Genomic DNA, 12,424 nt, shown 5'->3' with positions numbered 1-12,424 from the left:
CTAAACTGAATGGACTCAACAGATCCAAAACAGAAAACATCTTTTCCCCGAACCTCTCCCTACCACTTTGCAACTTTCTTCTTTTAATGGAAGTCCCTCTCATTCTCTCAGGCTTACAACCTCAAATCTACCTAACCTTCTTCAACCTCTCTATTGACCTAAAATCTTGTATCACCAAATGTCTTTCAGAGATCTAGAATTAGACATTTTAACATGTGTTCAAAATGCCTATCAAAATGCCCCATAAAACTACTCCCCCCATGAACTTCTTTATTACTATGAAGGTCAATAGCATCTCCCTAGTCCCTCAGACTTACAACTTAGGTGTCATCCACAGCCTAGGCCTTAATGCCTCATTCTCACTCACTGTATCTAATCTTTTGACCTTCATCTCTCAAATATGTCCTCTTATCTCCTCTGGCACTGCCACCACTTTGATGCAGACCCTTGTAACCTCATGCCTGGAGTATTGCAATAAATTGCTTGTGGATCTGCTTCCCTAAAGTCTCTTCCCTACTCCAATCTACCCTCCATTCAGCTACCAAAGTAATTTTCCTTAAAGGAAGGTCTGACCATGTTATTTTTCCTCCTATGTGCAAAAAATTCAGTGGCTCCCTATCACCAATATTATAAAAGACAAAATTCTGTATTTGGCTTTTGAAGCTTTTCATAACATAGCTCTCTCCTACTTGTACTTACTCTTTGATCAAGTGACACTGACTTCCCTGCTGTTCCATGAGCAAGAAACTCCATCTCTTGGCTCTAGGCTTCTAGGGAAATTTAGCTATTCCCATTGTCTAGAATGCTTTTCTTCTTTCATTCCAACTTCTAGCTTTCCTGGCTTCCTTTAAGTTTCAGTAAGATTCCATCTTGCACAGGAAACCTTTCCCAACCCTCAATTTCAGTGCCTTCCCTCTGTTAATTATTTTCTATTTACCCTATAAATAGGATAGTTTTGTATCTTTCTATACATTTGTTATATGTAGCTTTCTATATATTTTTTAGCATGTTGTCTCTTCTATTATAAGTTCCTTGAAGACAAGGACTGTCTTTTACCTCTTTTTGGATCCCCACCATAGTAGGCACTTAATAAATGTTTATTGTCTGAACTTGGTTGTCATTCTTGACTCCTTCACACTTCCTTAACACATTCAATTTTTCCTAAATCTTATCATTTCTACTTTCACAATCACTTCTATATGTTTCCTTCTCTCAATGCACATAGCTGGTACCCCTAGTGCAAGCTCTCATTACCTTGTAGTTGAACAATTACAATAGTTTTCTGGTCTCCCTTCCTCAAATCTCTCCCTATTCTAGTCTGCCCTCCAGTTAACTGACAAAGTGATCTCTCTAAAGATGAAGGTCTATGTTACTTCCTTGCTCAATAAACTCTAGTGTGAATTCCTGATTACCTCCAGTAAAATTCTTCTGTTTAGCCTTTAAAGCCTTTCACAAGCTGGCCTCTTCATATACTTCATTCCTTTTCATGTCCTCTATAATCTAGGTACTGCCTGCTTTGCACTTCCTTGCATATGATACTCCATCTTCTGACTGTGCCTTCTCATTGACTATACTCATACTTAAAGTGCTCTCCCTTTTTACCACCAACTCCTGGTTTCCTTCAATACTTATTTTAAATCCTAACTTTTGTAAGGGGTCTTTGATTCTAGAGGTGATAGGGAGCCACTGAATCACCTTAATTCTAATTTTTGTAAGGGGCCTTCACACTCTGTCTCCTACCCATCATCTACATTGCTATTTCCTTCCTTCTGGGCTTACTTCCTATTTGCACTGAAAATATCTACTACATTCATAATTGGTTACATGTTTTCTCCCCCTCCACCATCAGAGAGGTAGTCTCTACCTTAAAGGTAGAGTTTTGCCATTCTTTTTGTATCTTCATTGCTTAGCATAGCACCTAGCACATGAAAATGATAAATGCTTTTTTTTTTTTTTTGCAGGGCAATGAGGGCTAAGTGACTTGCCCAGGGTCACACAGCTAGTAAGTGTCAAGTATCTGAGGCCAGATTTGAACTCAGGTCCTCCTGAATCCAAATCCGGTGCTTTACCACTGCGCCATCTAGCTGCCCCCGATAAATGCTTTTTGATTGATTTTATTTTACATCAGAAAATTCTTATGGTAGCCAATATTAGAAACCGTTATTGTCATTATTCAATACACTGGAAGACTGTAATCTTTCTCCTACCCTTCCTACATCTTCTCTTTTCCAGGCTAAGCATCCACCATTACTTCAGACAATCTGCATTTGGCATCGACTCAATGTCCTTCATAATTTTTATTGTTCTCTTCTGCATGTTCTCCAGCTGATAAGAATAATTATAATGACCAACACTTAGATAATATTTTTGGTTTGCAAAGTGCTTTACATATGTTATTTCATTTAATTCTTACAATGTGCTAGTATTCCTATTTAATAGTTAAGGAAACTGAGGCTGAGAGGTTAAGGGATATGTCCAATAGTCACAAAGCTAGAGTCCTACTTCTTGTTTAAAAAAAAAAGCCAAGCTATGGGTTGGTTAAAAACACATAATAATTTCATTTATTATATTCTTAAAGTTTTACAAAGCACTTTTCTTATGAAGTACCTTGTGAAGTAAGTAGTGCAAAAATTGTGAGTACCACATTATATAACTGACACCCAAAGGCAAGGTAAATTATATAAGTTAGAATCAGGATTTGAACCCAATTTTCCTGACTCTCCAAACTAAAGTCCTTTCTTTTATATCACACTGCCTGGCACCATGAACATGCAATCTATTTTTTTTTACATCTGAATCTAGGCTTCATTGTGACATTTTATTTTGATTTTTATTAACTGTTTCTCAAAGAATCATAAAACTTTCTTAAGAAGTTAATCTAAATGTGGTCATAGAAATTGAGATCTAGAAGGGCATCAATTTAGGTGAATCTAAGAAGAGCTCAGACAACCTCTGCCTGAAGGACTCCAAGGAGGTGCAATCCACCACCTGCCATGGCAACCCATTGTACTTTTGGACAGCTCTAACTTTTACAATCTCCCTATTCTTGGAAGCCATGCCCAAGATTGTATTAGCTGTTTTGTCTGGTTCATACTGAGCTTGTAGTTCATTCAAATGTCACTTTTTAAGATAAATGACTGATTTATCATGTATCCCTGATGTACTTGTGAAGTTCATTTATTTGTTTGCTACCCTTTTTTATGTTTCTCCTTATTTAATGCTATCTTATTAGATAAGCCCAATTCTCTAGGTTACACTTTTTGTCAAGATCTTTTTTGATTCTGACTGTTATCCAAATCAAGCATTTCACCTCAGGTCTGTAGAGCCCAGAAAGTCTAGCCTTGGGCTCCCTCAGAAATTGGAGGCCAAAGTGGATTTTTAAAAAACGTCTCAAACACTTCGAAACAGCACAGAAAATAGTCCAGCCTCTCAGTCTTAATTAGCAAACAGTGATATGATAAAACTTAAAACTTCCCCTTTTCTACAGGGGTGGAATGGGGAATAAGCATTTACTATGTGACAGGCACTTTATAAATATTATCTCTTAGGCAGATAATATGATCCAGATTGACCAAACAATAAATATGAAGGAAAAGAGTGTTTTTTTTTGAAGTCTGAGAAGTGAGATGTGTGAGTGTTAGTGTTGTAAGCAACTCAGGTCTTTGCTCAAGCATGCCAAATCCCTGTCAGAAAGAAGGCAAGGTAGTATGACCCAGAGCAAAGAATAGATGCTTAGTGTGATATTGGGTAAGAGGAAGGTCACTAACAGAGCTGTTTTAGCAAGTTGGAGCCATATGCCAGAGAATAATCTTGCAGAATTACTAAACCATCATCAAGGGAAAAAACAAAAAGAGAAGCTACCAAAAACAGAGTAATTTTTTTTCCCCAGTGGAGAAGAGTCATATGTTAATCCTGCCACCTGATCTATATTATATCCACTATATTCCCTTGGACAATTCCTGAGGTGACAGAGACCAAGGACTAAAATTTGTTCTGGGGATATTAATAGTTGCCACAATTTATCAGGGGATATAATATTCCAGATGTGGTCTGATAAGGGAAGACATAAAATCGGCCTGTCACTTCCTTAGTCATGGACATTTTGTTTCTCAATGCCATCTTAGCATTTTGAGCTGTCATAATATTTTTGACTCATAGTATTCATAGAATGTTTTTTATTTATAATCTGCTTAAAGAATTCCATTTTTTTCTGAGAAAAACTTCTGTATAACTAGATTTATCTTTTATTTAGGAAGTTCATTAAATACCTATGGTATAAATTACTGTTAGGTACTGAGATTATACTCTTTGCCTTCAAAGGGTTTGGTAAGGGGATGAGGCACACATAAATTAAGCTAATATAGTCCAGAATGAGATTTGAGGCTAGTGGATCTAAGCACCTTGTGCTTAGATTTTGGTACAACCCTTCACTATCAAATCAATTGTTTGCCCAGGTGTAAACCCTTTCATCTGTTCTCTCTCTTTCTGTACTATCTTTCCTTTCTAGATTAGTACTATTTTGCTCTAGTCCCTAGCCTGGTTGCTCCCTTTTGCCCAATAAATAAATTCCTTTCATATTCTCAATCTCTTTCTCTTAATAATAATAGAAACATACCATATACTTTCGTAACTTGTTAATTTGAGCCACTTGTTCTTTTTTCATAGGACAGAAAAAAGATTCCATAGACAACCACTATAATTTCAAAAGTTAAGCTAACAGTTGATTTGTTACCATCATTTGTCAGTGCCACTTCTGGGGAGAATCTCTAAATTCTCCCATCCAATGCCAGGCTGGCAATTAGAAACAGTAGTCACTGAACATGTACCTTCATTGCCATCAGCTCCTGCATCAGCACAGCATTTTCTAGATCTAGTCTTTGACTATCTCCTCGAGGCTTGACATCGTAACTAAGAGGATCAATATGGATGCTTTCCAACTCTAACATGGTCAGCTTGACAGCTGCCCTGTCATTCTTGAGCTGTTGAATATAATCCTTTAGCCTCTGCTCGTCTTCCTTGGTGAACTCCGTATCACAGCTACTAGCGGTGGAGCTGGTTGTGCTGGAAAAAAAAAATCATATATGTCCTACACATATTTCTATGAATGGGATAGGAATGAGAAAAGTAGATAGTGGCCAAAAGGTAGCACACAGGCCTTGCTAAATTTTCAGAAGTCCTAGTACTTTACCCTGGTTCAATGGACCACAAAGGAATATAAAGGAACCATGCAAAGCATATAATTAATTATTATAAAAACTATAGTTGTTTCTATGTGCCAGGTGCTCAAAGATTCTCTCAGAACCTTGGAGCTTTTTATCTATTCAAAATCAAATGTTTCTTACCTGGAGGTAGAGCTGGGAGGAATCTTCTAGGTTTCTAGAAGGGTGAATCTTCTTCAATAACCATGTAGATTTAGATAGGCCCTTAGCCCTATCTAAATCAACACCTATAACTATCAAATACCCTAGCCTATGCTTGACTGGCTTTGTGCTAGGAGGCTCCAGCAAATGCTGGATAATTACCCTATAATCTGGAACTGGGAAATCAAAATAATGGAAATGGAATTTTTAATAAGCATGTATTCCCAATTTCCATCCATTTATTCATTTAAATAATAATAACAATGATAGTTGGCTTTCATAGAGCACTTTAAGGTTTGCAAAGTACTTTATAAATATTATCTCATTTCATCCTCACAATCACCCTGGGAGGTAGATGCTATTATTACCCTCATTTTATGGAAGAGTAAACAGGCTTGGTGAGGTTAAGTTACTTGCCAACTCACACAGTTAAGTAACTGAGGCTGGATTTGAATTCAGATGTCCGTAACTCCAGTACTCTATTCATTGTACCTCCTGGTTGGACCCTAATAATTTTAAATTTTTATAAATTACAAGTTATTTTATACTGCTATACTTCTGTTGTGTTCTCTCTTCTATGAGATTCTTAATGGAAGTGAAAAGAAGGGGAGACAAGACTATTTTGACAGGGAGAGATTCCCCTGAAGTACCTGGTTAGTGTTAGGAAAAATAAGGAGACTATCTTTGGGGTTTGGACTATAATTAGATGGGAGATTTCTAGGGGTATCCTGGAGCACTGGTGGAGAGCAACATTTTTAGTGTAAGCATTTACACCTTGGAAACTGGCAAACACTAGAGCTTGATTTATTGTTTTACAGACTGTCTAGGCCAAGTATTGAAAAACTATAGCCCATGGACCAAATTCATCCTGCTTTCTGTTTTTGTAGCAAATTTAAAGCTCTACAAGAGAGTCTGGAAGAAAAGCAATACCATATCTAAAAGGATCATATTGAAGACTTCAGTAATAAAGACTGAAAGGAACTGTGAATGACCCCTTTGTAATATGTGCCCTTAAAGCTTGAATACACTTCCATGGATTCTATAGGTACTGGTGGGTATAGACTTTTGGGAGAAGTCAATCAATCAATAAACATTTAAAAGACAGTCCCTACCCTCAGGGGTCTTACAGTCTAATGGGGAAAATAACATGCAAACAAATACTTACAAAGCAAGCTACATGCAGGATAAATAGGAAATAATTAGTAAAGGAAAAGTATTGGAATTAAGAAGGGATGGGGATGGAGATGTAAGAGGAGTCAGAAGAAAGGAAGGAGAACATTTCCAGCAAGAAAAGAGAAAGTGTCTTGTTCATGGAACAGCCAGGATGCCAGTGTCACTGGATCAAGGAGTACTTGTCAGGGAGCAAAACATCAAAAAGAACGGGAAGAGAAATGGGTTGTGAAGGACTTTGAATGACAAAATAGGGCATTTGCTCCTGGAGGCAACTGGAAGCCACTGGAGTTTATTAAGAGAGGGGAAAGGTGGAAGTGTGGGTGTGAGTGACTTGATCAGGCCTTCAATTTTGTGAAAATGACTTTAGTGGCTGAATGGAGGATAGATAGGAGTGGAAAGAGAATTGAGGCAGAAAGATCCACCAGTAGGCTATTACACTAATCAAGGCATGAGGGTCTGCACTAAAGTGGTGGCAGTGTCAAGGGAATTAAGGGGACATACTTAAAAGATGCTGAAAAAGTAAAATAAGCAGACCTTGGCAATAGTTAGGATGGGGTAGGTGTTGGTGGTAAGGAATCCAGGATAACTCATTCCTATGAGCCTGAGGGAGGCTGGTATTTCCTTCTACTTTAGTAGGGAAAGTAGAAGGGTTTAGAAGGAAAGATGAGTTCTATTTTGGATGAATTGAGTTTAAGATGTCTACTGGACACCCAGTTTAAAATGTCTGAAAGGCACTTGGAGATGTGAGGCTGGAGGCCAGCAGAAAGGTCGATTTAATAATCATCAGCCTAGAGACCCAGCCCCTGCAAACCAAGAGCAGTCTCCTTGGTAACAACTAAAGCAGCAACAACAGCTGCTCCTTCCAGAGCTCTCAGCCCATCTTCTATGGGGTAGAACAACTGGTCAAAAGGAGATTACAGGGGTGGCTAGGTGGCACAGTGGATAAAGCACGGGACCTCGATTCAGGAATGCCTGAGTTCAAATCCGGCCTTAGACACTTGACACTTACTAGCTGTGTGACCCTGGGCAAGTCACTTAACCCCCATTGCCCTGCAAAAAAAAAAAAAAGAAAGAAAGAAAGAAAAAAAAGAAAAGGAGATTACAAGCCTTTCTGTTGTATTATATTGCCCATACTCAGACCTGGGTCATAGTCCTGGGTGGCAGTCCCAGGGTGAGAGAGCTTGTGGTGACTCGCAGAGCAGAGCACAGGCCAGGAGAGTAGTAAACACATCTCTCCTTAGATCATACCACCTTGAAAGAAATGAAAACTTACAGGTCCTTAGAAGTAATTCTAAAAACATATGCACAAAAGCCCTGAAACTTGGGACAGAAACTTGGTATGAACCCGTGCCATGAAAGCAACATGAAAGAAGAGTCCCACTTTAGTAAAAGGTTAAGAGTAAAAAAAAAAAAAATAGGCTGGAAAAATGAGCAAACAACAGGAAAAAATTCTGACAATTAAAGATTACTACGGTGACAAGGAAGATTAAAACACATGCTGAAGACAATAAAGTCAAAACTCCTAAATCCCAAGCCTCCAAGAAAAATATGAATTGGTATCAAGTCATGGAAGAGCTCAAAAAGGATTTTAAAAATTAAGTAAGTGAGTTAGAGACATAATTGGGAAGAGAAATGAGAGTGATGCAAGAAAATCATGAAAAAAAAGTCAACAACTTGGTTAAAGAGGCACAAAAAATAATACCTTAAAAATAAACCAGACCAATTGTTCTCTTTCAAGATGGTGGAGGAAAAGCTGTGATCCTTGGTGCTCCAGACAAGAACCATCCACATACCTTCAAAATAATGCCATAAGAGAATTCTCGGAGCAGCAGAACCCACAAAAGAATAGAGGGAAAACCTTTTCCAGCCAAAGACTTCTTAAAAGGGCAACAGTGAAAGTCAGAAAAAGCTTATGGAGTAGAAGGGAAGATGGGGAAGGAGTGGGGGACTGAATGAATCTTATTCTCCTCAAAATTGGCATACTCAAATGGGTATAGTAATATATTTTGCCCTGAGGGAAAGTGGGAGGGGAAGGGATAAAAGGGGGAGAGGCTAAGGAAGGAAGGGCAGATTGGGGGAGGGGGAAGCAAAAAGCAAAACACTTGAGGAGGGATAGGGTGAAAGAAGATAGAAAATAGAGTAAATATTAAGACGAGGGAATAGGATGGAGGGTAATAGAGTTAGCAATAGTAATAGTGAAAGAAATGATGAGCAGGATGCTAACAGAGAAAGAACTAATGGTGTTTGAATACAGATTGAAGTATGATTTTATTTGTTAGTTCCTCTTTCTAAAGATATTTTGTCTGTCTCCTTTCACAACCTAAGATGTTTTATATGACTACACATATTGAATTGCTTGATTTCTTAGGGAGGGGTGATGAGGGAGGGAGGAAGAAAATTTGGAACAAAAGTTATAAAAAAAAATCAATGTGAAAAAATTTGGGTTTTTTTTACGCATAACTTGGGGCAAATTCTAAATAAATAAATTAATACAAAAATAAAAAAATAAGCTAGACCAAATGGTAAAAAGAGGCACAAAAACACAAAATTCTGCCTTGAATAGCACAATTGGCCAAATGGAAAAAGAGGCACCAAAATTTACTAAAGAGAAGAGCTCCTTAAAAAAGAAGAATTGGCCAAATGGAAAAGGGGGTACAAAAGCTCAGTGAAGAAAATAATTTCTTAAAAATTAGAATTGAGCAAGTGAAAGCTAATGACTTTATGAAACATCAAGAAACAATAAAATGAAACCAAGAGGATTAAAAAAAACTGAAGAACATGTAAAAGATCACATTGGAAAAACAAGTGGCCTGGAAAATAGATGCAGGAGAGAGCATTTTTAAATTATTGGACTTCTTGAAAGCCATGATCAAAAAAAGAGCCTCCACATCATTTTTCAAGAAATTGTCAAGGAAAACTGCCCTGATATTCTAGAACCAGGGGGTAAAATAAAAATGGAAAATATCACCTACTGAAAGAGATACCAACGTGAATACTTCCAGTAATATTATAGCCAAAATCGAGAGCTCCCAGGTCAAGGAGAAAATATTGAAAGCAGCCAGACAGAAACAATTCAAGTATCATGGAGTCACAGTCAGCATAATGTAAGATTAAGCAGTTTCTACATTAAAGGATCAGAAGACTTAGAATATGATATCCCAGAGGGCGAATGAGCTACAACTAAGAATCACCTACCCAGCAAAATTGAGCATTATCTTTCAGGGGGGAAATGGACATTCAATGAAATAGAGGACTTCCTAGCATTCCTGATGTAAAGACAGAATAGAATATTTGATTTTCAAATACAAGACTCAAGAGAAGCATAAGAAGGTAAAGAGGAAAACCACAATGGACTTAATAAGGTTAAATTGCTTACATTCCAACATAGGAAGATGATACATGTAACTCATAAGAACTTTGTCTTCATTAAGGCAGTTAGAAGGAATATTGTTGTTCTTGTTGTCCTTTGTTCTTGAAGGGGACCATGACATCAGGATGATGTCATGACTTGCACTGAATTAGATTTAAGTGAAGGAGGGCTATGCAAAATTACCAACCTCGCTCTCTCCTCCACAGCCATCTGGGTCCAGTGGCAAGATATACATTAGGACGACTGGAGATGGTCCCCTGATGTTTAAGGCAAATGAGTTGCCCAGGGTCATACATCTAGTGTCCGAGGTGAGATTTCAACTATTACTGTGCCACCTAGCTGCCCCTAGGAGTATAGAAGGACTGAGGACATAGATGTGAGTTGAGCAGTAATCATGAAAACAATCTAATATTTGATAAGAAATAAAGTGGTTTTTCAATATACAGAAGTAAATAAACAGTCATTTAGTGTTTGATAAACCCAAAAATCTGAGCTTTAGAGGCAAGAACTCACTATTCAGTAAAAACTGGTGGGAAAACTGGAAAATACTTTGGCAGAAACTAGGCATAGACCAACATCTTACACTATAAACCAAGATAAAGTTGAATTAATACATGACTTAGACATAAAGGGTGATACCATCTAAATTAGGCAAACATAGAAGACTTTACCTATTGTATCTATGGACAAAAGAGGAGATTATGACCAAGCAAGAGATGAAAGGATTATGGGAAGCAAAATGGATAACTGTGATTACATTAAAAAGGTTTTGCACAAACAAAACCAATGCTATCAAAATTAGAAGGAAAGAAGGAAACTGGGATGAAGAAAGTACAGCAACTTTCTCTGATAAAGCCTTCAAACTTGTAAATTTAAAAACGGGAGCCATTTCCTAATTGATAAATGTACAAGGATGAACAATTTTCAGATGAAGAAATCAAAACTATCAATAGTCATTTGAAAAAAATGCTCTGAAATCACCAATAATCAGAGCAAATTAAAACAACTCTGAGGTATCATCTCACACCTAAAAGACTGACTAACATGGTAGAAAAGAAAAATGACAAATGCTGGAGGGGGTATAGAAAAAGACATTAATGCACTGTTTGTGTACTTCTGAACCAGTCCAAGTATTTTAGAGAATAATCTGAAACTATAAAGAGCTATAAAACTATCCACATACCCTTTGACACTGATACAACTACAATTTCTATATCCCAAAGAGATCAAAGAAAAAGGAAAAGGGCAAAAATATTTATACCAACTCTTTGTGATGGCAAAGAATAGGAAATTGAGAGGATGTCCATAGATTAGGAATGGCTTAACAAGTTGTGGCATATGAGATTGAGATGGAAAACTATTGTGCTATAAGAAATGACAAGGGAGGAAAACAGTTTATGACCAAACAAGAGATAGAGAATATTATAAAATGCAAAATGGATGATTTTTATTACATTAAATTAAGAAGTTTTTGTACAAACAGAAGCAATGCATCCACAATTAGAAGGGAGGCAGAAAGCTGGGAAACAATTTTTATGGCCAGTACTTTCGATAAAGGCCTCATCTCTAAAATATATAGGGAACTAAATCAAATTTATAAGAATCCAAGTCATTCCCCAATTGAGAAATGGTCAAAGGATATGAACAGGCAGTTTTCTGATGAAGAAATCAAAGCTATCTATTCCCATATGAAAAAATGCTCTAAATCATTATTGATTAGAGAGAAGCAAATTAAAACAACTCTGAGGTACCACCTGACACCTATCTGATTGGCTAAAATGACAAAAAAGGAAAATAATAAATGTTGGAGAAGCTGTGGGAAAATTTGAACACTAATGCATTGTTGGTGGAGCTGTGAACTGATCCAACCATTTTGGAGAGCAATTTGGAATTATACCCAAAGGGCTATGAAGCTGTGCATACCCTTTGACCCAGCAATACCAATTTTGGGTCTTTTTCCCAAAGAGATCATGGAAAGGGGAGAAGGACCCACATGTACAAAGATATTTATAGCTGCTCTTTATGTTGTGGCAAGGAATTGGAAGTTGAGGGGATGCCCATCAATTGGGGAATAGCTGGACAAGTTGTGGTATATGAATGTAATGGAATACTATTCTTTTCAGAGAGGGTCCTGCATGGACTGATGATGAGTGAAATGAGCAGAACCAGAAGAACATTGTACACAGTATCAACAACATTGTATGTTGACCTACTGTGATGGACTATATTCTTCTCACCAGTGCAATGATACAGAAGAGTTCCAAGGAACTCATGATGGAGGAGGATCTCAAAATCCAGGAAAAAAAAAGAACTGTGGAGTATAGATGAACCATACTATTTCTTTTGTTTTGGTGCTGTTGTATTTCTATTTTGAGGTTTTTCCTCATTGCTCTGATTTTTCTCTTATAACATGACTAATGCAGAGAAAAAAAAAGAAATGACAAGGGAGATGGTTTAAAAAAAACTTTGGAAAACTTATAGGAACTGATGCAAAGTGAACACAGTATACATTAATAGCAAC

At 37.3% G+C, this 12,424-nt stretch overlaps 1 protein-coding gene across 4 annotated transcripts in view; it reads right to left on the bottom strand.

Annotated features, from left to right (window-relative positions):
• MCC (MCC regulator of WNT signaling pathway) overlaps positions 1–12,424 on the bottom strand; it is a 278,091-nt gene that overhangs the window by 29,903 nt on the left and 235,764 nt on the right. For all 4 annotated transcript variants that reach the window (XM_043977529.1, XM_043977531.1, XM_043977532.1 and 1 more), the window contains exon 13: positions 4,827–5,061. In XM_043977529.1, coding sequence (XP_043833464.1) covers positions 4,827–5,061 — 235 coding nt within the window. The remainder of the gene's footprint in view (positions 1–4,826; positions 5,062–12,424) is intronic.

This window comes from Dromiciops gliroides, chromosome 1 (genome assembly GCF_019393635.1).
Source record: "Dromiciops gliroides isolate mDroGli1 chromosome 1, mDroGli1.pri, whole genome shotgun sequence".
In the NCBI taxonomy this organism is placed as follows: Eukaryota; Metazoa; Chordata; class Mammalia; order Microbiotheria; family Microbiotheriidae; genus Dromiciops; species Dromiciops gliroides.
Note: the sequence above shows the minus strand (reverse complement) of the source record. Positions and strands in the feature narration are given on the sequence as shown.